General features: G+C 45.5%; 2 protein-coding genes across 4 annotated transcripts; one reads left to right on the top strand and one right to left on the bottom strand.

Moving 5' to 3' along the window:
* Positions 1-733: 733 nt before the first annotated feature.
* Positions 734-8,714, top strand: TSSK3 (testis specific serine kinase 3). The gene is made up of 2 exons (XM_014057678.2): positions 734-1,746; positions 8,039-8,714. The coding sequence occupies exons 1-2, from the start codon at positions 1,575-1,577 to the stop codon at positions 8,698-8,700; spliced, it is 834 nt and encodes a 277-aa protein (XP_013913153.1). The 5' UTR covers positions 734-1,574; the 3' UTR covers positions 8,701-8,714.
* Positions 8,715-10,650: 1,936 nt separating this feature from the next.
* BSDC1 (BSD domain containing 1) lies at positions 10,651-22,220 on the bottom strand. Of its 3 annotated transcripts, none has more exons than XM_014057648.2 (11): positions 22,177-22,220; positions 20,901-20,961; positions 19,828-19,944; positions 19,440-19,607; positions 19,292-19,346; positions 18,147-18,262; positions 17,694-17,762; positions 17,461-17,545; positions 16,330-16,854; positions 14,868-14,974; positions 10,651-13,552 (listed from the first exon to the last, which is right to left on the bottom strand). In XM_014057648.2, the coding sequence occupies exons 1-11, from the start codon at positions 22,203-22,205 to the stop codon at positions 13,520-13,522; spliced, it is 1,365 nt and encodes a 454-aa protein (XP_013913123.1). In that variant the 5' UTR covers positions 22,206-22,220; the 3' UTR covers positions 10,651-13,519. The 3 variants fall into 3 exon arrangements, with proteins under 3 accessions (XP_013913123.1, XP_013913124.1, XP_013913122.2); XM_014057649.2 differs by having other exon boundaries at positions 22,134-22,181; XM_014057647.2 differs by lacking the exon at positions 22,177-22,220 and adding an exon at positions 21,923-22,076.
* Positions 22,221-25,254: the final 3,034 nt, after the last annotated feature.

Genomic DNA, 25,254 nt, shown 5'->3' on the forward strand with positions numbered 1-25,254 from the left:
TAACAATAGAAGGGCTTCCTTGCAGCAGCCATCCCCACATCATGGCTGCCCAGGATTCAGCTTCTCTCATGCCCAGATTAGGTAGCCTGACTATCAAAGTAATCATTCTGGTTACCTGACAGCAAGACCAGAATCAGGATGCAGAGGTGCCTCACCACATCTACTTTGGAATTGCTGTGATGCACTATGAGTTGGATTTTGAGAAGAAAATATGGGCTTAAATGTTCCACTTTTATATCTGGCTACCACAGGTTCTCTTATGTCCCTGTAAATGAATTCTACAGTTCTGTTAATTTAGACATAATTATTAGTTATGTCTTAGGTTATTATTAGGCTTTCTGTTGTGATGTTTCAAATGTTTGCCCTAAGAATTTGATCTCATCAAGAAAGGCAATATTGAAGATGTCACAAAGAAGAGGGGGGTCAACCTATTTTCCAAAGCACCAGAAGGCAGGACAAGGAGCAAAGGATGGAAACCAATGAAAGAGAGAACCAATCTAGGACTTAGGAGAAATTTCCTGACAATCAACCAATGGAATGTCTTGCCTTCAGAAGTTGTGGGTGCTCCAACACTGGGGGATTTTAAGAAGGGACTGGACATCCATTTGTCCAAAATGGTCTAAGTTCTCCTGCTTAAGTAGGGGGTTGGACTAGAAGACTTCCAAGGTCCTTCTGTATTCTGCTAATATAATTCAGCTGTAGCCGCTGTGGTTGCTGATTGGTAAACCATCATTTCTCTTGGAAGCAGAAAACAACCATATGTAGTAGCTTAGGTTGAAAGATGGCGTCTTTATCCACACCAGTATCATAATTCAGAGATCCAAACCAGATTTTATTTTTATCAATATAAGACTGTATGGATCAGATTTCTCTATAACCTTGTGCCCTCTGGGTATAGTAATTGCAATTCTCAGTTAGGACTGAGGAAAGACACTCTTCGGAATCTTGTAGAATCTCCCTATCCTAACCAATTCAATTGCTGGTTTTCAATGAATGATCTAGATTCCAGTACATCCAACAAGTACAACTCCTTAAGAAATTATCATCTTAAATAAGACAAGAGTTTGAGGGACTTGTGATACTTACTCTTAAGGCTGGACTGATGTAACTAGGCCCAAACCCTGCCAAGTAGCTTCAAGCCAGCAGATTTCCATGGTGTGGACAACTTAACCATCCATGTCCAACCTGATCATGATTAGCCTTACCTACACTACAATACTAGCTACAATGATTTCTTATCCAAGGCCTCACAGCTTTGGGCCTCTTGTTAGGTTAACCCATCATCCCCCTGAAGGGTGAAGCCTGGAGCAACCCTTCTTCTGAGGAGGATGTGTGCCTGCTTCTCATTGGTGCCAAGTCCCTACCTTTCCCTCTGGTCTTCAGGTAACACAAGGTTGCATCACAATGGAGGCTCAAGTTTCAAGATGTCCAATCTCAGTTTCACCCCTCATCGAAGGACCTTGTCTGGGCAGGAAAAAATGATCTAGCATCCTGGGCTGCAGTCAATGCAGACCCTGGTCTGGGTGGAGAAGGACAGCGATGTATAGACTTTGTGATGACAGGATGTCCTGAGAATGACAGACGAGCGAGTGAAAGACACGATGGAGGAGTTTCTTCTCTCCCATGGTTACCAGATGGGCAAAACCATTGGAGAAGGAACATATTCAAAGGTCAAAGAAGCCTTTTCAAAAAAACACCAACGAAAAGTGGCTGTGAAAATTATAGACAAACTGGGAGGACCAGAAGGTAAGAAGCAGAACACAAAAAGTTAAAGCAAGACAGAGCAGATGGAATGGGAAAGGGCGTGTTTTTAGAAATAACTGAATTTCAGTTTCCAAGGGCCAAATTTTCCACACTGCAATATTTTTTCCAATAAAATTTGTCCCTTCTCTAAAGAAAATCTACACTGCCATAAGCATAGAATAAAATCCACTATGGCATCAATACAAATTAGATAATGTCTTCTTCCCATGATATCATCATGATATAAGTGATTTTACTTACTGCTTCCTGATGCTTCGGTGTGTTGTCCCTATAAACATACACTATATTGCCAAAAGTATTCGCTCACCCATCCAAATAATCAGAATCAAGTATTCCAATCACTTCCATGGCCACAGGTGTATAAAATCAAGTACCTAGGCATGCAGACTGTTTTTACCAACATTTGTGAAAGAATGGGTCGCTCTCAGGAGCTCAGTGAATTCCAGCGTGGAACTGTGATAGGATGCCACCTGTGCAACAAATCAGTCGTGAAATTTCCTTGCTTCTAAATATTCCAGTCAACTGTCAGCTGTATTATAAGAACATGGAAGTGTTTGGGAATGACAGCAACTCAGCCACGAAGTGGTAGGCCACGTAAACCTGTCCAACATCAGTGTGTGACCTCACAAATGCGCTTCTGGAAGAATGGTCAAAAATTCCCATAAACACACTCCTAAACTTTGTGGACAGCCTTCCCAGAAGAGTTGAAGCTGTTATAGTTGCAAAGGGTGGACCGACGTCATATTGAACCCTATGGATTAGGAATGGGGTGTCACTTACAGTAAGTTCATATGCGAGTAAAAGCAGGTGAATGAATACTTTTGGCAATATCGTGTAGATCTGTGCATTTTTATTCTACCCTGTGTTTTATATTTGCAGTTTTGCAGACTTTTGTCCCTTTTGTATCTATCTCACCAAGAGATATTTATTTGCCTGAAGGCAACAAGCTAGAAGTACCTTTTCAGAAGCCTTAGAATAAGCATATCTAACATGGCTCCACTCTGTCCAGAGGCTATACCTGTTCTTGGTCCAATCTGACTCTTCTGATGAAATGTATGCCCCTGGCCAAGAAACAAAGGAAGGGGAAGCTGATGGGGGAAAGGAACTTTTAAGAAGGCTTACAGTGCCTCATTTACAGTGATAGTAGGGTCTCTTACTTTGGTTGCATTTTGAACCATTCCAGTTGATTTTCTTATTCTAGTTGGGTCCATGGCACAACAGGCAGAAAATTCACATTTTTTTTCAAACCTATCTTTAGTGCTGTGGAAACTTTTAGCAAATTGGATCCCATGCAAAAGAAAATATGACAAAAGAATGGAATGAATGGGGACTAACGGGGGGAGGGGGGTTATCTTCCCCAAAACTTCCTTGGGTGTTATTATTTATGATCAGGCGTAACTTCCAGAACAAACTGCTGCATGAGTGATACATGCAACACTTTTTAAAAGACTTGCAACAAAAAGACATTTAAGCATTTGTAAAGTAGACCACAGCCAGTGGTGGGTTCCTACCAGTTTGGATCGGTTTGGTAGAACCGGTAGTGGATTGGCGGCCTGGGTCACTGGAACCGGCAGCAACCCAGGCCTGCCACGCCCCCGAACCGGTTCCCCGGGAGGCGCTGTCAGCGGTGCCATCTTGTTTTTCAGTTCTGCGCATGTGCAGAACAATTTTAATTGCAGGTGCGCACACAAGCGAACTGGCAGTAGTGCCTGCCAGAAGCCACCCCTGACCACAGCCTACTTCTTGTTAAGATAAAATAATGTAGGTCAGGATCACCACTAGATGGATACACAGTTGGCTGAAAAACTGCACTCAATGTGTAGTCCTTAATGATACTGCATCTACGTGGAGGGTAGCAAGCAGTGGATATCACAAAGGTCTTAAGTCCAGTACTATTAGGGGAATTTGCAGATGACATCAAGCTGGGAGGATAGATTCAAAATACGGAAGGATTTTGACAGACTTGAACATTTGGTCCTTTCCAGGAAAATGCAATTCAGTGGTGAGAAAAGTAAGGCACTTACTTACTTAGGCCCATAAAAAACTAATGCATAAGTATAGAATAGGTGGTACCTAGCTCAACAACAGTAACTGTGAAAGGATCCTAGGTCAGTGGTGGGTTCCTAACCAGTTTACTACTGGTTAGCTGAGTGTGCGGGGCAATTGAACGAAAAATACCCACAGCAAAAGGAAAACAGCTGGGGAGCAGCAATTCAAGCTGCCGCCCCTGATCAGCTAGGCTTCGGAAACTGGAATAAAGGTAAGCATAACCCAGGGGCAGGCAGGCAGGCAGGCCCACTTTCAAAGGAACAGAGAACCAGTTCGCTCTCCGTTTGAAGGCAGTACTGCCAGTTCGGGAGAACTGGTCCGAACTGGTAGAAACCCACCACTGTCCTAGATATCAGAGCCTATCTCGTGGCAATACGGGCGGTGAAATGTGCGCATTTTGCTGTTCTTATGCAGCCGCTGAATCGCGCCCAGCCGCCTTGTTTAGAGTAACCCGTTCCCTCTTGAAAGGGAGGGACGCGGATGATCCTTTACAGGGAAGAGCTGAGGAATTTGTTCAGTTTCTAGCGGATAAAGTCGCTCGGATTCGGACAGACCTGGACTCCAATTGCTCAGTGCCAGCCGAGGTACCGCGGGAAGGTCTTGAGCAGAGTTTATGGACTGAGTTTCAACTTGTCGCGCCTGAGGAAGTGGACAAGGCCATGGGAGTGGTGAGTGCCTCCACTTGTATACTGGACCCATGTCCCTCCTGGCTGGTCGCGAACAGCAGGGAGGTAACACGCGGCTGGATCCAGACGATAGTTAACACCTCTCTCCGGGAGGGATCTTTCCTGCTCCTCCTAAAGGATGCAGTGGTGAGACCCCTCCTGAAGAAGCCGTCTCTGGATCCAGCCATCTTGAGTAACTATCGTCCAGTCTCCAACCTCCCCTTTGTTGGGAAGATTGTTGAGAAAGTGGTGGCCTTTCAACTCCGGCGGTCCTTGGATGAAACCGATTATCTGGACTCCTTTCAGTCCGGTTTCAGGCCTGGTTACAGCACGGAAACTGCTTTGGTCGCGCTGATCGATGATCTCTGGCGAGCCAGGGATAGGGGTTGCTCCTCTATCCTTGTGCTTCTTGACCTCTCAGCGGCCTTCAATACCATCGACCATGGTATCCTTCTGCGATGGTTGCGGGAGGTGGGGGTGAGAGGCACCGTCCTCCGGTGGTTCTCCTCCTACCTCTCGGGCAGGTCGCAGTCAGTGTTGGTCGGAAGACAGAGATCAACCCCTAGGCCCCTCAATTATGGGGTGCCGCAGGGTTCGGTCCTGTCCCCCCTCCTATTTAACATCTACATGAAGCCGCTGGGTGAGATCATGCGACGGCATGGGATCAAGTACCACCAGTACGCGGACGATACGCAACTGTATCTGTCCGCCCCGTGCCAACTCAGTGAAGCAGTAGAAGTGATGTGCCAGTGCTTGGAGGCTGTTAGGGTCTGGATGGGAACGAACAAGCTTGCGCTCAATCCTGACAAGACTGAGTGGCTATTGATGCTCCCTGCCAAAAATGGTCCAGCTATTCCATCTCTTAGTCTGGGGGGTGAAATTATACGCCCCTCAGAGAGGATCCACAATTTGGGAGTCCTCCTGGATCCACAGCTGATGCTAGAACATCATTTGTTGGCTGTGACCAGGGGGGCCTTTGCCCAGGTTCGCCTGGTGCACCAATTGCGACCCTATCTGGACTGGGAGGCCCTTCAGATAGTCACTCACACCCTCGTGACCTCAAGACTGGATTACTGTAATGTGCTCTACATGGGGCTGCCCTTGAAGAGTATTCAGAGACTTCAGCTTGTCCAGAATGCAGCCGCGCGAGCGATTGCGGGTGCACCTTGGTACACTCACGTTACACCTATCCTCCGCGAGCTGCACTGGCTGCCTATTGGTCTCCGGACTCGCTTCAAGGTGCTAGTCGTTACTTTTAAAGCCCTTCATGGTATAGGACCTGGGTACTTGAGAGACCGCCTCCTGCCAATTACCTCCCAAAGACCTATCAGATCCCACAGATTTGGCCTCCTCCGAATTCCATCTGCCGGCCAGTGTCGACTGGCAACTTCCCGGGGGAGGGCCTTCTCTGTGGCTGCTCCGGCCCTCTGGAACGATCTCCCCACTGAGATCCGGACCCTTACCACCCTTCCGGCTTTCCGCAAAGCTACTAAGACCTGGCTGTTCCGGCAGGCCTGGGGCAGTTAAATCTTTCAGCCCCAGCCGTGATTATGACTGTTGTGTGTTTTTAACTGTTTGTCTTTTTATTTTTATTTTGTACCCCCTTCCCTTTCTGATTGTTAGCCGCCCTGAGTCTCTCAGGAATAGGGCGGCATACAAACTGAATAAAATCTAATCTAAAATCTAAATCCTAGTGGACAACCATTTACGATAAATATAAGCCAGCGGTGCACTGCAGCTGCCAAAAAGGTCAATGCCATCTTAGGATGCATCAACAGAGGAATGGTATCAACATCAAATGAAGTATTAGTACTGCTTTATACTGCCTTAGTTAAGACCACACTTAGAATACTGTGTCCAGTTCTGGTCACACAATACAAAAAATTGCTAAGACTCTAGAGAGAGTGCAAAGAGCCACAAAGATTACGAAGGGTCTAGAGGTGAGGCACACAATGAATGGTTGAGGGAGCTACGCAAGTTTAGTCTAATGAAGAGAAAGACTAGGGATGACAGGATAGCAGTCTTCCAATACTTGAGGGGCTTTCACTGAGAAGACGGGGTCACCCTATTATCCAAAGCACGGAGGGCAAGACGAGAAGGAATGGATCAAAGATTTTTAAAGAGAGATCCAACCTAGAATTAGGGAGAAATTTCCTACAGTGAGAACAATTAATCAATGCTTGACTCCCGGAGTTGTGGATGTTCCTTCACTGGAAGTTTTCAAGAAGAGATTGGACAGCCATTTGTCCAGAATGGTATAGGGAAAGGGACTCCTGCTCAAGCAGGGGATTGGACTAGATGACCTCCAAGGTCCTTTCCAACCCTTATGTTCTAAGCTAGCAACCATATATAGGTCCGGGAAAATACCAAGGGGTATTGGTTCAGCTTAAATTAGCCCCTAAACTCTGATGTTCCAGGTCAAATTCTAAACTTCAATATTCCAAACAAAAGAGTTGGGATTTCATTTTGAAGGCCTATCTCTAGTCAGGCAGGGAGCCTTGTATGACCACCACAGCCTTATAAAGTCTTGTCCCAAAGGAGGCTGACTGCCCTGCCTACTAATGTCTTTTGGCCAGGATCATTTGCAAGTGTTGCCATCCTACCCCCCCTCCGCCCCATCTGAAACTTTCAGACATATAATGGGGTGAAATACAGCTGATGGAATCATTTCATTATTTCAATTGCTGTACATTCAAACTATATTTAGTCCAATGGATTTTGGGACTGGCCCCATCCCCTTCTTGGGGTTTGACACAAATTCAAAGTCAACTACTGTATAACCTTCACTGCAGTTGTTACTTATTCAGATTTACCACAGTTAACACAATGGTTTAGCTAGTCAATTGTTTTTGAGTTCACCTAACACACTGATCTATAAATCAGAGATACTTTCTCCCAATAATCTATGCAAAATTTTTGATTCATTCGAGGCTGCATGTCTCTAAGATACAGAACTATTTTATTCCACCCATTCCTGGGGTCATTAACCAGGGGGGATGGGGAGGAGTATTTCTAAACCTGTCTTGCAGAGTAGGAGCAAATGTCACGGCCTGCTTTGCCTGAGAAAGTCCCAGGAGGCATTTGAGTAGCACAAAGTTTGAAAACCTTCATAATAAATTAAAAAATCATTAATCAACGTGTATGTTTATTTCTTGCCCAACCTAAGCTCAGTGAAATAATTTGCTTATTGAAAAGAGCCTTGCAATTTCTTTGTTGTTCATTGTTCAAAATTTGAGAACCTCTCTTCCCTAAACGCCCCCACCCCACAGACCTGACTGGGTGCTTTAGCTGAACAGCACTGAGATGCTATGTTATATTTTAGTCATTTACAATTCTGTACAATTAGAGAAGCATGGAAGAAACCACAAGGATTCAGGTCCAGGGTGAATCCACATGAGAAAAATGTTTCCAGCACCATCAGAAAAACCCCATTCTCCTTCTCAAGGGAAATTATGACATTGGGAGGTGGGAACATTACAAGGAGCATAACGTTCCTCTCTCATTAGCTATGGTCTTCAGACTTGTTGTGATTTGGCCAACTCTCTCTTTTGCCTCCCCAGAGTTTATCGAGAGATTCCTGCCTCGAGAACTCCAGATTGTCAAGCGCCTAGACCACAAGAACATCATCCGGGTGTATGAAATGCTGGAGTCCACAGATGGAAAGATCTATCTAGTGATGGAGCTGGCAGAGAATGGCGATGTCTTCGACTGCGTCCTGCAAGGAGGACCCCTGCCGGAGAGCCGGGCCAAAGCGCTCTTCCGTCAGCTGGTAGAAGCCATCCGTTATTGCCATAGCTGTGGGGTGGCGCATCGTGACCTCAAGTGTGAAAATGCCCTCCTGCAGGGGCTCAACCTGAAGCTGACAGACTTTGGATTTGCCAAATTGCTCCCCAAGAACCGCAAGGAGCTGAGCCAGACCTTCTGTGGCAGCACGGCCTACGCGGCCCCCGAGGTGCTGCAGGGGGTGCCCCATGACAGCAGGAAAGGCGACGTGTGGAGCATGGGCGTGGTCCTTTACGTCATGCTTTGTGCCAACCTGCCCTTTGACGACACGGACATTCCCAAGATGCTTTGCCATCAACAGAAAGGGGTGTCCATCCCCGGCCACTTGGGGATCTCCGAGGAATGCCAGGACCTTCTCAAAAGCCTCCTGGAACCAGACATGATCCTGAGGCCTTCCATCGAAGAAGTGAGTTGGCACCCATGGTTAGCAAGTTCCTGAGGACAGGACCATGTCAAAACTCTCCCCAAATAAAAGGGGACAGGCTGTTTCCAAAATGCTCACATATATTTTAACGTTATGCTCAGTTTCTAGTCTATCCTTAATCCACCGAGAAGGAAGGCATTTTATATATTCCCCTCTCATCAGGAACTGCATTCCCTTGTTCAAAGATGCCTGCAAAAGTGGTTACAAATAAGTCAAAAGGCCAAGAAAAGTAGAGTGAAGGTGTCTCACCCTAACCCTGGCTGGAATTTCTTTCTCAGACACACAGAATCACTTTGAAATGTTAAATCTAAGAAACCTCCCCTAGGATTCAAGGCTGTAGATCTCCTCCCTGGCTGTTCTTCAATAGCCTGCCATCCATTGGTCTCCAGGATATCCTAATTGAAAAAGGGAAGGAGGTGCCATTATGCACCAAGCCAAACTTCTTGATCCAACCAGCACTGTAATTCAAATGAGCTGGCAGAAACACCATTTCCAACCTGGTGCCTTCTGGATAGGTCAAAATAGCAATAGCAATAGCAGTTAGACTTATATACCGCTTCATAGGGCTTTCAGCCCTCTCTAAGCGGTTTACAGAGTCAGCATATTGCCCCCAACAACAATCCGGGTCCTCATTTTACCCACCTCGGAAGGATGGAAGGCTGAGTCAACCCTGAGCCGGTGAGATTTGAACAGCCGAACTGCAGAACTGCAGTCAGCTGAAGTAGCCTGCAGTGCTGCATTTAACCACTGAGCCACCTCAGAATTCCTAGCCAAAGTTTCCATCTATCTTGGGAGGAATAACTGAGGAGGATGTTGTGTGTTCTAAGGCAGAGCTTTTCTGAGCACCCAAGACAAAAATAAAGAACCTGGAGACTGCCAAGAACTGAACTTGGGAGCTCAGCTGTACAAAATATGGGCAAGTGATGGCCACTCCAGGATTTGTTTTGTGCCACACAAAATCTTTTGAAAAGAATCAAACTGGAACCCCCACTTTCAGTGCATACCAGACCGTCTTGAAAACTTGGGAGAACAGATCAAACTGTTGTTTCAAGAGTGAAGGACTCTAGAGATTGAGGGTTCACTGACAAAAGGGCGAACGACAAAAGCACGCCCGACTAAAACGCGGTGACAAAACCGTGAGTTCTAAAGCGCTCCGACGAATGAGCGCTGAATCGCGCCAACAGCGTGGCAACAGAAGCGCGCTGTAAACCTCAACCTAACCCTAACCCTAATCCTAAACGTAACGCTAACCCTAACCCTAAACGTAACGCTAACCCTAAACCTAACCCTAATCCTTACCTTAACTTAAATCGACACGGTGTTGTAAATCGCCCTTCTGTCGCCGCGCTGTTCTCGTCACGTTGATGACATCGCAGTTTTAGCGACGCGCTTTTGTCGGCACACTTTTGTTGTGCGCGCTTTTGTCGGGTCACGGAGATTGAGATGCCCCCTCTCAAGTTAACAAAAGAATCAATTTCCCAGGGTAGCTCACTCAAAATGGGGCATTCCAAATTCAGAATGGTTTGAATTCTAATTATTTTGAGCTCCCTTAGCTAACGAATATATTGAGAAAGCTCCCAAATGCTAGCAAGGCTCCTAGAAAGTAATGTTTTCCATTGCAGCACCTATTAGAGGTTTGGTCCTACAATGTCATCCCCTTCCGTCAGCACAGCCAATGGCCTGATTGGGTTTGGGAGACAGCCGTAGTCCGACACACCTTTCACTTTATGAACTTAGCAAGGCAGCTTGGAGGGGGTGAGCCTCTTCATCACCTTGGCCTTGGTCTTCTGGCTGGCTGATCAGGAAGTGCGTCTATCCATCAAATCCTCTGGACCCTGCCAAGTTCCATTGGGGCAATACTCCTTGCCCTCCTTGTGTCTGGCACAGAAAAGGCCCAGGCCACCCGAGATATTTGCTTGAAAACTTATAGAGGATGAAAAGAAAAAAATCACAAAACCAATATGGTCATTTCTGTAGAACTCCTTTAATTGCCATTAACGGCAAATCTGTAAAATGCGAAGAGAAAGTCATAATTACAAAACTAACAGCTGTTAGAGTCACTTGTTCACCCCAACTAGAAAACAGTCCAGGGAGATATATAATTTAAAAATGAGATAATATTGCACACAACCAAGAAAAAGAAAATAATTACGAAGAAACCAGGGCCCTCGGATGTCTCCCAGCACCAATACTAGACTTTAGAGCAGAGGTCTTCAAACTTGGCAACTTTTAAGACTTGTGGACTTCAACTCCCAGAATTCTCCAGCCAGCTCTGCTGGGAGTTGAAGGCCACAAGTCTTAAAGTTGCCAAATTTGGGGACCCCTGCCCTAGAGCAATGTTTCTCAACTTTCGCAACTTGTCACAAGTGGGAATCCCTCCGTTGATGGCACAGCATCTCGGGGTGTCTGTCATCAAAGCGCAGCCAGCCCACAGATCCTACACGGTGGAGAAACGTTGCTCTAACGCTACCCTCTATTCTGTTCCATCACCACCAACACTGAGATCTGAGGGGTGCTTTTCCAAGAAGCCTCTTCCTCACTCATTTACCTATCAGTTCTTCTAGACTGTCCAGTAACGAGGCCTGGTCCAGATGGGCCTATTTATGCATTTACACCCTCCCTAGGGGTTGGTCAGCCCTTTAGGGGAAATCACCAGTTTCTTTCAAGACAACAGATATTCTCCCGATCCAGAAAGCTTAGTTTGATATATCCAAAGAGTAGTTTTCTCAGGAGAGTGAGGGAACTGGACCTTGTACAATGCAAATATTTTTAAAGCACTAAATTATTCCAGAAGTGCAAGCTTTCATTTGGTTTGCCATGGAGCCCACTCCCAGCTGTCCTTTTAAATCACAGCGGCTGGAAGCTCTTCAGACTAGGCCGTGTTCATGGATCGCCACACATCTACCCACGCTCCTTCAATTTCAAATGGCCACTTGCATGCAGAGGAAGCCGCTTTCCACTGGCTGAATCACATCCTTGCTCACATTTCCCATGGATGACCAACTTGGAAATCTTTCCTCCTCTTTAATGTCTAGTTTTGGGGCTGACTCCTAAGTCAATTGTTCTTCAGACAGGTACTGATTTTCATGATCTGGGGGCAAAGGGGAGCCCTGAAAGCCAGTCTTTTGTCTTATCAGAAGCTCTTCAGTGACTGAGACTAAAGAGATTCCACAGGCACCATGTTGCCCTTCTCAACTCTGCACACGGAGTCACCTTCTCAAGAGGTTTCCTCTCTCAGCTGCTGCTTATAACAAGAAAGAGGAAAGAGAAGAGCAGCAGCAACTCCTTCCTTTCTCTCTGGCCCTTTGGGAACCCATTTGAATGTTGCTCTGCGGGAGGGAAAGGGGTGGCCTGCACACGGTCAGAGCAGCTGCTGTCATGCAGATGCACTGGGACAAGAAGAGGTTGGATGGCTCCAGTCTGAATCCATCCCAAAGGAGTGAAAGCAGGAATCTTGGCCCACTTCAATGAGCCAGCTGGCACCGGTTCCATTCGAATCCAGTTGGGTGTGTTGAGGAACACCTGTTGGTGTATTGTATCCCAAGAAGAGAAATCTGCCTTTGGGACCCATTTTTTTAAAAAGCATGATGAGTTCTAAAGTGAGACTTAATTATAGTCAGACTCCATTGCAAGGCAGCAATAGCTAAATCTGAAACAGATCAAAAGGGGGGAGCATCACTCTGCCCCCCATTTTCCCTAAAAAAAAAGAGAAGATGCCTGTACAGATTATAATTTAGAGAGAACATAGATAAGGAAGCATCTTTGACAAGGGTGGAGAACAACCAAAACTCTCAACACAAGCACACTGCTTCCCAAGGGTTTCTATCTATGGAAGAGGATCTACAGATGCTCCCAACAGCATCAATGCAAGGGGAAGATAGTTATGAAGCTTTGGCAAATGAAGATGCTTCCGGGAAGATCCAGGGTGCCTCTTCCTAATGAGGCAAGGGATATTTGAGTCCAAGCAACACTGTAGAGCACTAGCTCAAGGGATATGCTACCCCACACTGGGGCCCTTTCAAAGAGATCTTAGCCATGATTGTGACAACCCAGGAGGAATGCCCTCTTTCCTCTTCCTTAACTGGAATTTATGCAAGATACTCCAGGGGATTATATCATAGCCCCAGAACAATAATTCCATTTGTAAAAAGTACTTCACTTCCCAAGAAAAATGGACCAGCTTACATTTGGGGGCAGGAAAAGAGAGATGGTTTCATTTATGCAAAAGTTAATTCCAAACCAGGCACTATGAGTCTTGGGGAGTGGGGGAGAGGTCTGTTGGGGCCAAAATGCCTCACCGAGTTTCTTCTTAAGACTGGAGTTCCCACAGGTGAGCAAAGAGATTTGCTCTTTCAAGTCCTTAGAAGCTGTGTGAGTTTCTAGACATATAACATGGCATAGCTAGCAAGCTATCAGTCTGAAAACAGATAGGTAGGACAATCCTAGTTATTTCTGAAGATCACTCAAACGGATAGTTCACCCCACTCGTTACTAATCCACTCTAAAATGCCAAAAGAAGCGAGAGAATGAAATCAAATCCACTCTGCTCAGGGAGGGGCATGGTCTGAAAAGAGGCCTCCGGCGCACACACCGGTTGCACCGTTGCTCTTCAGCCCTTCTGTACAACTTAGCCACCATCGGGATTTGAGCAAGGGTTCTAGCCCAAGTTCCCAAACAGGCCTTGCCCAGAGATGAGGTGTAGCCAGCCCAAAACACTTTTACAGGAGAGAAAGGAACCAGTTGGTCTGTGATTTAATTCACACCGGATGGTGCGGGTGCAGGGGGGGAGGGGCAAGGCTGAGTCCAAGGAGCCCATGGAGAGCAAAGGCCCTTGTTATTCCCAGTCCTCCCATTCTTCGTCTTCCATCTGCAAATGGGAGAGAGAGAGAGAGAGAAAGAGACAGACAGTGTTCAAACAAAGGTGTCATTTTAGAAAAGAGGTTACAAAGAGATTGAGTGGAAACTCTGGCAGGAATTCCACAATGTACTGGAATGGCTCACCATTTAAAGCATTTTAGTTGTTAAACTGGTTGGCCAACTTAATATTCAAGCCAAGATATTTTTAAACAAAGATTGTAATTTTATCTTTTCCACACTTTACTTTCACTGATGTACCTGCTCAAGATATTATTCCCCCAATCAGAAGGTTCACTAGGAGCATATAGTTCAATATAAAAGGCAGCTCAATATTAATGGAAAAACCTTTAGATGAACAGATACACATATACATCTGAAACTCTTTCCCATCTGCATTGAGATTTTGTGTGTGTGTGTGTGTGTACACATAGAAAAACAAGCCAAATAGGAGCTCAAGGCCAATGCTGAAGTTTGTTTCCTTTTTTAAATTTAATCATGCTTATTTATATCTTGCAAATCCAACTAGCTGTAAGTCAAGCAATGAACTGCTAGTCCAGAGCTCCATCCCTGCAGATGCTTTTCTTGAGGGAGGAGCTTCTTTGTCCACCTGGATTAGTGTTTCTAGGCCGCCAGAGTTTCTGCAATACTAGTCTGATAGAAGGAGAAAGCCATCTACTCCTCAGCCTAAATCAGCCAATATAGTTGAATCACCATGTACTAATTAAAAGAGGGGGCAGAGAGAGAGAGAGGCAGGTGGGCGGGACTGTTTAGGATTCTGAAATATGTAGCTCTAATTTTGGCTAGCACTGGTTCTTGTGGCCAGAAGCAAATTCCAAGACTGCTTTTAGCACGTGGCTGCTTTCCTTTATAAAAAATATTATTGGTTGGGAAATTCTAGAATACATCTTAAAGTGTTCTTGCAAAATTTCAGAAATAATGATTTAGAACATATACAATATGACAAAGTTCCAGTCCCTTGTTAACAAAAACATGTGGCAACCCACCAAGATCTCTTTTGAACATCCTTTTAAGGCTGCAATCGAACACACAGTTTCCCTATCAAGGATGGTCAGAAAATCAATGGGAACAAGAATCCAGAGAAAGTATGGACAGTCAGCATTCAACGTCACATTTCTCTTGCATGTCTTAGAGTAGTCATCTGACACATACTCGCAGCTTCAGTTCCTTATCATGAAAGGCACATGTCAAATGCCAAATGGATTTTGTTCTGCTCAACTAAGGTCCAGAAAACAGAAGGTATTATGCAAGCCTACGCCTCTCCTCATTACTTCCTCAGCTGCATCAGACTATCCCCAAGCGCTTACCTCTGCCGCGGAGATGTCTACTTTGGCAAGGGCCAGCTGAACCTCTTCTTCTGTCATGTCCAGGTCAAAGTCCTTTTCCCAATCCTCGCTTATATCTGTGCTTGAGCCTGAAACAGGAAAGAAAACACCACACATGCTCCGTTGCAAAATAGCAATAGCACGTAGACTTATATACCACTTCACAGTGCTTTGCAGCCCTCTCTAAGCGATTTACAGTGTCACCATATTGCCCCCAATACTCTGGGTCCTCATTTTACTGACCTCAGAAGGATGGAAGGCTGAGTCAACTTTGAGCCTGGTGAAATTTGAACCACCAAATTGTAGGCAGCCGGCAGTCAGCCAAAGCAGCCTGCAGTACTGCACTCTAACCACTGTGCCACTGAGGCACAGGCTTTTAAAATCTAACAAGGAACATTTAGCAAGCAGCCACTGAACCTTTCCATGCAACAATTAGTGGAAGCCAGCTCCATCAAAACCACCTGACAAGCAGCCGCCTTAAACACAGCAACCTGACTATTTTGCCAGAATCCTCAAAGCTTGAAAAGGATCTTGTATTGAAACAATTCCAGCGGTCATTTCTCTATATAAACATCCCTTCTCGCCCTATTGGCCATCTGTGTCTTCTCCAGTCTCCCGTACTGAGTGCTCCTATCTCCATTGGAAATACCCAAGGTTACGTGCATGTATGACCAGACTTTACCACAGATTTTACTTCTGGTTTTTGGCAAAGCTGGCCATAGCAAACTGTTGGTTCGCTTAAGGACTGTGGCATTCACTTAATGACCACAAGAAAAGGGTATAAAATTGGGTCAGTCGTGTAGGTCACCCACTTTATGATCATCATGACTTACAACTGAGATGGGCAGGTTTCATCACGGTCTGGATTGAAAATCAGCTATATATATCAGATACATATATATCAGATACATATATATCAGATTAAAATATATATATATATATATTGGGTTTCTGTCTGGATGGTCTCTTGTGACGAGCCGAAGGACAGAGAATGGAAGTGTGATCTTCCTCCCATATTTGGGCATACCAGGGGTTGTGACTTTAAATATATACCTTTCACCCTGGCCTGGCTGATAAGGAGTCGAGCTCTGTAGCTCAATGGTTAACACATCTGCCTAAGAGGCAATAGAGCACAGGTTCGATTCCCAGCAAGGGTATAGCTAGCTGATGAGAGCTAAATAGCTTGAAATAGATCTATACTAGTCTCCCTTTATTTATTTATCAGCACAAATATAACATATATATATATATATATATATATATATATATATATATATATGTATGTATGTATGTATGTATGTATGTATGTATGTATGTATGTATGTATGTATGTGTATGTATATGTATATGTATATGTATATGTATGTATGTATATGTATATATATATTTATATATAAAAACCTAAGAGACCATTAGAAAAAGTATAATGTTTCCAGCCCCTCACCTTTCTTCCCGTTATTGGACGGTGTGGACTTTCCACTGTCTGAACTGAGCTCAAAGAGTCGCAAGTCCAGAGGTGTGTCCTCTCGCAGAGTCTCTGTCCTGTTGCCTGACTTGCTCTCTGCGCGCTCCTTGGGCTGCTCCGAAGAGGCCTTGCCCTTCTGGGGAGGCGGAAAAGGCTGCACAGGCTTCCCTGCTTTAGCCAAGGAGCTTCCCTGCTCGTCTCTGCGGGCTTCCTGCCACTTCGGGGAATCGTCCCCAGCTCCTGCAATTGGGGCTCCAGTCTGTAAGGGAGAGGCAGGCCCAGCGGTGGGGTTTGTGATCTGAGTCACCAGGGAGACGCTCTCGCTGCTTTCTGAAGGGGTTGCCTCTGCTGGGGTGGGGCTCAGCGTGGCCCACAGCTCCACCGAGGCCTCCAGGGTTGGAACGGCTTCTGCTGCCAAGATGGAGGGAGCCGGCAGTGCAGGCTGGGAAGACTCTGCCTGTATTACAGCTTGTGAGGAGGAGGAAAAGGATCCAAGAAATTCCTCTGTGTCAAGAGAAGAAGAAACACTGAAGACATAGGAAAAAAATGAGGTAAATCAACCTAGGTAGCCCTCAATTTACAAACCAAATTGGGACCGGAATTTCCTTTGTTAAGTAAGGTGGTGATGAAGTTAGTTGTGCCCAATTTTACATTGTTTTTGCCACAGGTAAGGGACTGAGTGACTGAATGACTGCCGTTATTAAGTGAATCATGCTATCGTTAAGCGAATCCAGCTCCCCCTATTTTCAATTATCAGAAGGTTGCACATGGCCATCACATGACCCAGTAACTATCATAATACATGCCAGTTGCCAAATTCTCATCACATAACTATGGGGATGTTGTGACAGTCGTAAGTGCAAATACCAGTCATAAGTCATTTTTTCAGTGCCGTTGTAATTTAAAAGTCACTAAGCAAATGGTTGTAAGTCGAGGGCTACCAAGATGATACTCCAATGAGAGTCTCATCCTCGCTGGACATACTAGAATAAAATAGGATTTTTTTCTTTCTCTACCCCTGGCTCCTGATCTTAAATCCCTTCCGCCCTGCAGGAGTTCCGAAAGGACCACGCCCTTTCAGTGAATGGTCAGAGCTTATGGCTCCCTTACCTTCCTCCTCCTCCTCCCATCCTGGGCCTTCCGAGTGAACACTCTGTTCTGCCCGCTGCTTCAGGGCCTCCCTCCGGAGCTCCTCCTAGGATGACAGAGGATGCGCACAACCATCAGCAACACTCCAACTGGCTCTGCTGCCAAATGGGGGCAGGGAACAAGCATGCACAAAACCACAGCTTCAAGCAAAACCCCTTCTCCCTGGGCAAAGTCCTGCCTTTCTGCAAACTCACCTGCTCCAACTGGTGCACTCTATAGAAGTACCGCTGCCAGAATTCCGAGTGGGAGACGGCCACAGGCACCTAAGGCACCAGAGGAGGGAAAAGCGTAAACTTTCCTAAACTGTTAAACCCCGCCTTTATGGAGGTGTGCATTATCCATTCCTCCAGGGACGACCCATGAGTGGACAAAGGGCACAAAAAAGCTTGCATATAAATAAGCCCTTCCAGCAATTCTACGAGCAAAACCCAGAAGATGAAAAGGAAGTTTGCTCCCTCAATTCTGCTGCTTCTTGGAAAGAAAAATTCCAGTGCTTTCCAGCATATTCTGCAGAGACCAAAGCTCCATATCACACACTAACCTGCTGAACAAGTTAAAGGAACACATAATGTCAGAGATTTTCAAGCCACAAACCTCTCTGTGATGGCTTGAAGAAAAGATGGAAGAACCCAAGGAGCCAAGCTTACCATTTTGGAGTAGAGGGAGCGGATGGATTGGCTGTTTCCCAGCAACTCGGATATCTCTCCTTTCTTCTCCTCCAAGTTGAAGTGCAAAAGCCAGACCTCGAATAGCTCAGGTGGTCCTGTAGGAGAAAATACTACGTCTACCAAACCATCACAGCTATGCCAAGATGAGCAAAGAAGATAGCCAAAATCACACAAGCCTCCTCAGCCCATAAAACTAAATCTCATTTTCTGCACTGACAAAGCTGGATCTGTGGCCACAACCCTACCTCCTGATCAAAGGACATGGATTTTTCAAAGCCGATCTTCCTCCTTTGTTCGGGAAGCTACAGGCTTAAATAACAAGACAGCAAGAGTCTGATGGATCAAATCAAGGTTCTAAAGAAGCATGCTAGAAAGAGGTGGCATAGGAGACCGAGATGTACTGTGAATTTCATAACTATCATATGCAAACAAACATATTATTATACTCCATCTTTTATTTTCTAGAATTAAAAAATCCCAATTCATTAGTCTTCCTTACCAAGAAATTCACCAGCCTGCTTGGCCTACCACAGAAGACACACGCCACCACTATCCACTACAGGAGAGGGGAACATGGGACATTTTCTCTCTCTGCCCTCCAGCTTGGAGTCCAGCAAGCCCCGCAACCATTCCTGGTTGCGGGGCTTGCTGGAATTGGAGTGGAAGGCACTGGGGTCAGGCAAAGGGAAAGCAATGAGGGGAAAAAATAGCAAAAACCTCCAAAACACCCTTAAAATGCAACTTGAATCTCACTTGCAATGATTCTTTTACAAATTTCTCAATATTTTTACCATGAATAACTTTGCTTGTAGACATCCAAACATGCTTTGACCAGTTGTGGCTGAATGAGTCTCGGCCTCCCCATTGTAATATCACCTGTCTGCCAGCCTCCCAACTGTTGCCCGGAATCCACTTGATCTTTCTACTGTAGACTTAAGAGCTAGAGATTTGTTTTTTATAACAGCAACTTGTACTCTTGAAAGGTTTGCTTTTAGAAACACTAAAAACATGATATGAACTGCACTCATTATCTTGTAGATGGCTCCCGTATTTTTCCAGAAGGACTTAATTTTATGTAATTCCCCTCTCCGAGCTTCCCTGTCTCTGATTTCCTCTCCACTTACCATCAGGTTCGTTGCAATAAGTGGCAGGGTCAGACTGAAGGCTATAGAGCCGAGCCTGGAAGAGAACAGACAGGCAACATTATATGAACAAGAGGCATTCACAATAGGGGGGAGAGCTCTATATTAGGGGGGGGGGGATGCAAGGTACCTTGGCACTGTCATACAACTCTGTGGTCCCAGATGGAGTTGCCATCAGGGTTATGACATCACAGTCAATGGTCTTATCTGGGGAGGGTGCAAATGTGTCTGAAATAACACCCAAGAAGTTGGAGAGTCCTTTTCTCACTTTTTCCGTTGCCCCCGAAGAGCTTTCCGTCTTTACACAAAAAGAGACAATAAACAAACAAAATTAAGCCACAGGAAGGAGAGATGGTAACATCCTACAAAGTTTAACCAAGGGTGAGGTTATATGTCAAAGCAACACAGAGTATAAAAATCCAATAAAACTTTTTAAAAAAGAAAAAGAAAATAAACTTAAACAGTATTTTCCCCTGGCTATGCATCCCTACATCTCAATAACAAGACCCTTTACTTACAGCCAACTTCTCTTTGACCACACTGGCAGTAGCAGCAATGGTGCAAGCTGTATCATGTTGGACCACCTGGGTGAATTCCGTTAGATCACGTTTCATGAACTCCAAGGCCTCTGTAGACTGTGGAGAGAAAGAATGGGTGCACTGACTTTTGTGTGATAAATCAGAGCTTCTGCAGAATTTCAAACAATTACTGTTACTTAAACAAGGAGGTGCAGTGATATGGCAATGGTGGAGCCAGAAATCTCTGATCACTCCAATATATGACCAGCAACAGAATACAACGGAATCTTTAAAAAAAATCAAAGCTAGATATCTGATGGCTCAGTTGTTTTATTACACACTGTTTCTATTCTGATATATTAAGTAAAATACCCTTTTCCAGTTTGAAAAAAGGCTCAAATTAATAATAGTGCCTAATTAGTACTCGTGTATTATATGTATGCTCTGAATGGAGAATACCATTACCAGCCAAGTTAGCAAGTTTACTTTAATGTTTTAAAGTTGTATCTGACCAGCAACAGGATGGAGTTCTGGATGCTTTTTAAATTGTACTTAATTGATGGAGGAAGTCCTTAAAAGACAAAATAACAGCGTCATTACTGGATTTATAACAACATGAGTAAGGCACTATTATTAACCAGACTTCATTACTGGATGAAGCAAAGCCAGGTGATTTGTTTAAAGCCACCTGGCAAGTTTGTCAACAAACAGGAATTTCAACTGGCATCTTGTCCTTTGAAATCCAAATCTCTGCCACATGTACCACACTAATTCTAAAACTTATCTGGAAGTTTTGGGGGAGGGAAAGAGAGGAGAAAACAGAAGCAGAGAGATGCAGTTTGCCAAGAGACCCAGTTTCAAGTCTGGACTCCTATCCAAGCCCACTCCAATGCAAAGAACAAGCAAAGTATTTTCTGCAAAACTAATGACTGACCAGTAATACAGAAGTTAAAAAATAATGTTTTCAAGGATTCAAGCAATCAGTATACCTCAAAATTAAGAAGTACCCCCCAAAGTTGCTCCTTTAGGTCATCGTTCTTTATTTATTGCATAATTCCAAAAATTTTGCCTACCTTGTCTCTGACCGTTTGAAGGCTTTGCTGTAGCCAGCTTCTCCACCAGCCTCCATCTTCCCTTTTACAGGAGAAACATATAAAGCTGAATAGTTTGTACTATATTTTAACATTTGGTGAATTACTTGAATCCTGCCAACTGGAGTACCTTCAACAATCCTAATCATATTCCAGGACCTTGTACAAATTAATTTTGCAATCATTATTTGGTATAATGTTTGATTTTTAAAAAACCTAAATGTGATATTAGCATATATTAAAATATATGGGTAACAAACTTGAGCGATCCCAATAAGAGTTGTTTCTAAATAATCCCAATTAGAATTGAGGGGCACAGCAATAAAAAGCAGGACATCAACTAATAATATTCAAAGACAATTATACAAATGTCCAGGGTGATATTGACTATGTACTGTAACGTATGACACTAGTTTTGGCATCAAATTCAAGCTTCCTGAATTTGCCATGTGTAGATAAAGCAAACAAAATAAACATCCATTGTTCTAATAGCACAAAAGAAAATTAGCCTGTGAGCCCATTTTTCAGCATGTAACTTAGTCTGGGTGGCAAAAAGAGAAGGAAGGCTTACTGGAGTCCCCATCCTCTAAGCCAGAGGTTGGGAATCTTGGCCCTTTCGCGACTTGTCGACTTCAACCGCTGGAATTCCTGAGCCAGCCAGCTGGGAATCCATCAGTGGTGAAAGGGCCAAGCTCTGCTCTCGCCCAAAGTGTCTCAACCTCGGCCACTCTAACTCCCAGAATCCCCCCAGCCTGGCTCTGGTTCAGAAACGCGGCTCCAGTAAAAGCACCGCTCAAACTCAATTCGCTGTTTGTCAGAAAGGAGCAGGGGCCCGAAGGACTTAAGAACCGCCTCATTCGAGCCGGCCAAGAGGACTGGATTCAGCCCCTCACCGCTAGGCAGTCAGGCTGCCCAGCTGGGCTCTCCAGGCCGCCCCGGGACCCTCCGCGCGCCGCCTCAGCGCCTGTCCCGCCCCCCCCCTCTTCCCGGCGCCCCCTCCTCACCCCGGCCCCCCGCCTCTCCCCAGAGCGGTTCCGCAGCTCATCTTCCGGCTCTCCCAGCAGCGCCAGCGCCTCATTTCAGAAACCAGAGCGCGAAGATCCTGGAGAGAAGGGCCGAACGCTCTTCACATGCCCAGAGAGCCCTCGCTGCCTTCCCCCGCCCGGCCCCCTCCTTTGCCGCGGCGCCGCCCCCGGCGATCTGTCTGAAGCTCACCCTTCCGCCATCTTGGCCGCTGATGTCACCAATATTTACTGACCTTTGACACGCCATTGAAGCCCCGCCCATCCGAGGCGCAACAGCGGCAGCTTCCGGCCGTTCCCTGACCTCCCGTCACCACAAATACGTTTCCGGGCGCCTGTTTTACCACCCGGGGTAAAGAAAAGGGACCATAGAGGATTCTGAACGGCGCGGATGCCCTTCGTTACATTCCAAGCAGAAGAAGCCGATCTTTTCCGGACACTCTCCATCCTCTTGTTTTCGCAAAAGGTTTCCACCCGTTTCTGTAGCAGGAACCGGAAGCCAGCGCAGAGAACGGCTTCTGTATTTAGAAAAGCTCGATGGTCCTTTCCGAGTCGGCTGGCAGTTGCGACTACGGAAGCTGCCGAGGGTTAAATTATTTGCTCGAAAAGTTCTTAGAATTCCCCCCTACCCCTCCCTACCTTGGCCGTTTCCAGGCGAGTAAAGGGGAAACGGGAAGGTGACAATTGCGAACCATGCGGAAAGGGGGGGAAACCTAGAAATTTATGGAGATCAAAAGCTGCTTTTCGATACTCGCGTCTCAATTGTTCCTGGACCGAAGACCACCTGGAAATAAGAGAAGAATAGAATAACAGAGGAAGGGAACTTGGAGGTCCTCTAGCCCAACCCTCTCCATAAACAAGAGATCCTGTGCCATTTCAGACCCGCCCAGTCTCTTCTAAAACGCCTCCCGTAAATTGGTTCATTGTTCTCGTTGTTAGTTCTGGGTTGCATCTCTCTTCAATGATCTTCCACCCGTTACCTTTTCTCCTGCCCTCAGGTGCCTTCCAAAATAGACTATGACCCTCTTCTTTTGTGGCAGCCCTTCAAACACTGCTGTCATGTTGCCCATTGTCCTTTTCCATAGATTTAATTAAATTCTGTCATTTGTATTTTCTTTTTTTATTTCATATCTTTTATTTCTATATCTTGTCTAATGTTTCTATTTAACACTTCCAAAGTCAATATAAATACTGGTAGTAGTGGGGACAATGGACATCCTTGTCTTGTGCCTTTCTTTATATTGAAGTTCTCTGTCATGTCTTGCTGAAGGCCAGGAGGATGGGAGCCGATCTCACCTCAGGGGACAAGATGCTTCAAAGTGTCATGGCAGAGAAGGCTCTTCTGGACCATGCCAACCAAAATTCCTTGACTGATGGAATCCACAGCACAGCCCTTCTGCAAGCACAGGTGGGGTGGGCCAGATCCATTAGGGCGTGACCCGTCAAAAGCGCGGACGGCAAAAGCGCGATCGACAAAATCGCGCCTTTGACGTCATCACAGCGCGACGAAAAAGATCGAAAAATTCAAATAAAAATTAATAAAAATTAAATTAAAGCAAGCCGATTCACATAAAGGTAAGGGTTAGGGTTAGGGTTAGGGTTAGGGTTAGGTTAAGGGTTAGGGTTAGCTTTAGAGCGTTAGCGTTAGCGTTAGGGTTAGGATAAGGGTTAGCGTTACGTTTTTCGTTACTTTAACGGTTAGGTTTAGGGTTAGGTTTAGGGTTAGGTTAAGAGTTAGGGTTAGGTTTAGGGTTAGGTTTGGGGGGGTTAGGGGAAGGTTTTAGCTTTATTTTTACATTTTTTCGATCTTTTTCGTCGCGCTGTGATGACGTCACAGCGCGCTTTTGTCGAGCGCGATTTTGTCCTACGCGCTTTTGTGGTGGAACCCCATTAGGGTGAGACAGTTCCTCAAGTAACCTGGACCCATTCCAGGCAGGCTTTAAAGATGATAACCAACATCTTGAATTGCACATGGAAGCAAACCAGCAGCCAATGCAGCTCTTGAAACCATTCTAGGGGCCCCAAAGACTACCTGTGCTACTATATTTTGCACCGATTGTAGCTTCTGAATGCTCCTTAAGGGGAGCCCTACACAAAGCACATTGCAATAGTCCAAATGTGGGATGAATGAGTGAGCACAGGAACTCCTGATTCAGGAGAGGCTGCAACTGGCATACAACGTAGAGTTGGCAAAGGCTCTGCTAGCCACAACTGTCACCTGTCTTTGAGTTGTGGAACCCCCAAGTTGTGGATCATGTCTGTCTGGGGTAGTGCTGGAACCCCACCCAGAACTAAAGAGGTTAAACTTCGAGACCTTGAAGCACCTAAAGCCATTCAGGCTTCCCAGGGTTCAGCCAAAGCCTGTAGTCAACCATTTAGGCCCCACGGCCTTCAGGCATCATAGAAGACAGTGACAGCCTCACTTAGATCACTAGGGGGTGGAGATTTGAAGTTGAGTATCAACAGCATATTGAAGATACCTCATCCCACAGTAGTGGATGGTTTCACCCACGAGTTTCATAGAAAAAGGAGTGGGGAGAGTACTGAGCCCTATGGCATACCATAAAAGAGCAGCCATAGGCTGGATCTGTCACTTCTTATTGGAATCAACTTTAGTGAAAGGAGCCAATTCCAGCACAAAACTGCACCGCACTGCCCAGCCCCAATCTCCACAGCCGAAAAGGATGCCATGGTGGATGATATCAAAGGCCACTAAGAGATCAAAGAGAGCAAAGATGGTTGCACTAGTCCCTGCCGATCTTGGCAGAGATCATCCACAAACCGACCAAGGCTATTTCAGTTCCATAGCTGGGCCTGAATCCTGATTGGAAAAGGCGCCAGATAATCCATTTCACCTAGGACCCTCTGAAGCTGCCAAGCAAAACCATCTTTTTCTACCACCTTCCCTAATGAGTGAAGGTAGGAAACTGGATGAAAATTGTCCAGGCAGGTAGGATCAAGTGATGGCCTTTTTCAGGAGGGGGCTTATCAAGGTCTTAAAAGGTCCCAGTAACATCCCCTCCTACAATGAAGAGTTTAGCCTGGACCCATCTGCTGGTCACTATCCCAGAGGGTTTTACCAAACGGGGGACATGGATCTAATTGGCAGGTGGTTGACTGACAGTGTAAATTGTATGTAAATTCTATCATTGTATCCACAAACTTCCATGACCTAAAAGGTGGTGACGAAAATGAATTGTGGTGGATACAAAGCCTTCATCCAGTGAATCCCAAAGTGTTGGCAGGCAGCGTTCATGGGTTTATGTGCCCTTTGCTGCTCTCCAACAGTTGTCTGTGTGTTAACACCTCGCTTT

The sequence above is a fragment of the Thamnophis sirtalis genome, unplaced genomic scaffold (assembly GCF_051295495.1).
Source record: "Thamnophis sirtalis isolate CommonGarterSnake01/CBP01778 unplaced genomic scaffold, rThaSir2_p1.2 scaffold_13, whole genome shotgun sequence".
Taxonomy (NCBI): Eukaryota; Metazoa; Chordata; class Lepidosauria; order Squamata; family Natricidae; genus Thamnophis; species Thamnophis sirtalis.

Bases quoted from the DNA above. Each gene is read 5' to 3' on its own strand.
- BSDC1 (XM_014057647.2), bottom strand. From the start codon at position 21,996: ATGAGGCGCTGGCGCTGCTGGGAGAGCCGGAAGATGAGCTGCGGAACC. The intron at 17,763-18,146 runs GTAAGCTTGGCT...CTGGTGCCTTAG, and splicing joins GCTCCCTCTACTCCAAAATG to GTGCCTGTGGCCGTCTCCCA. The intron at 13,553-14,867 runs GTAAGCGCTTGG...TCCCATTTGCAG, and splicing joins TAGACATCTCCGCGGCAGAG to ATGGAAGACGAAGAATGGGA.
- TSSK3 (XM_014057678.2), top strand. From the start codon at position 1,575: ATGACAGACGAGCGAGTGAAAGACACGATGGAGGAGTTTCTTCTCTCC. The intron at 1,747-8,038 runs GTAAGAAGCAGA...TTGCCTCCCCAG, and splicing joins CAAACTGGGAGGACCAGAAG to AGTTTATCGAGAGATTCCTG.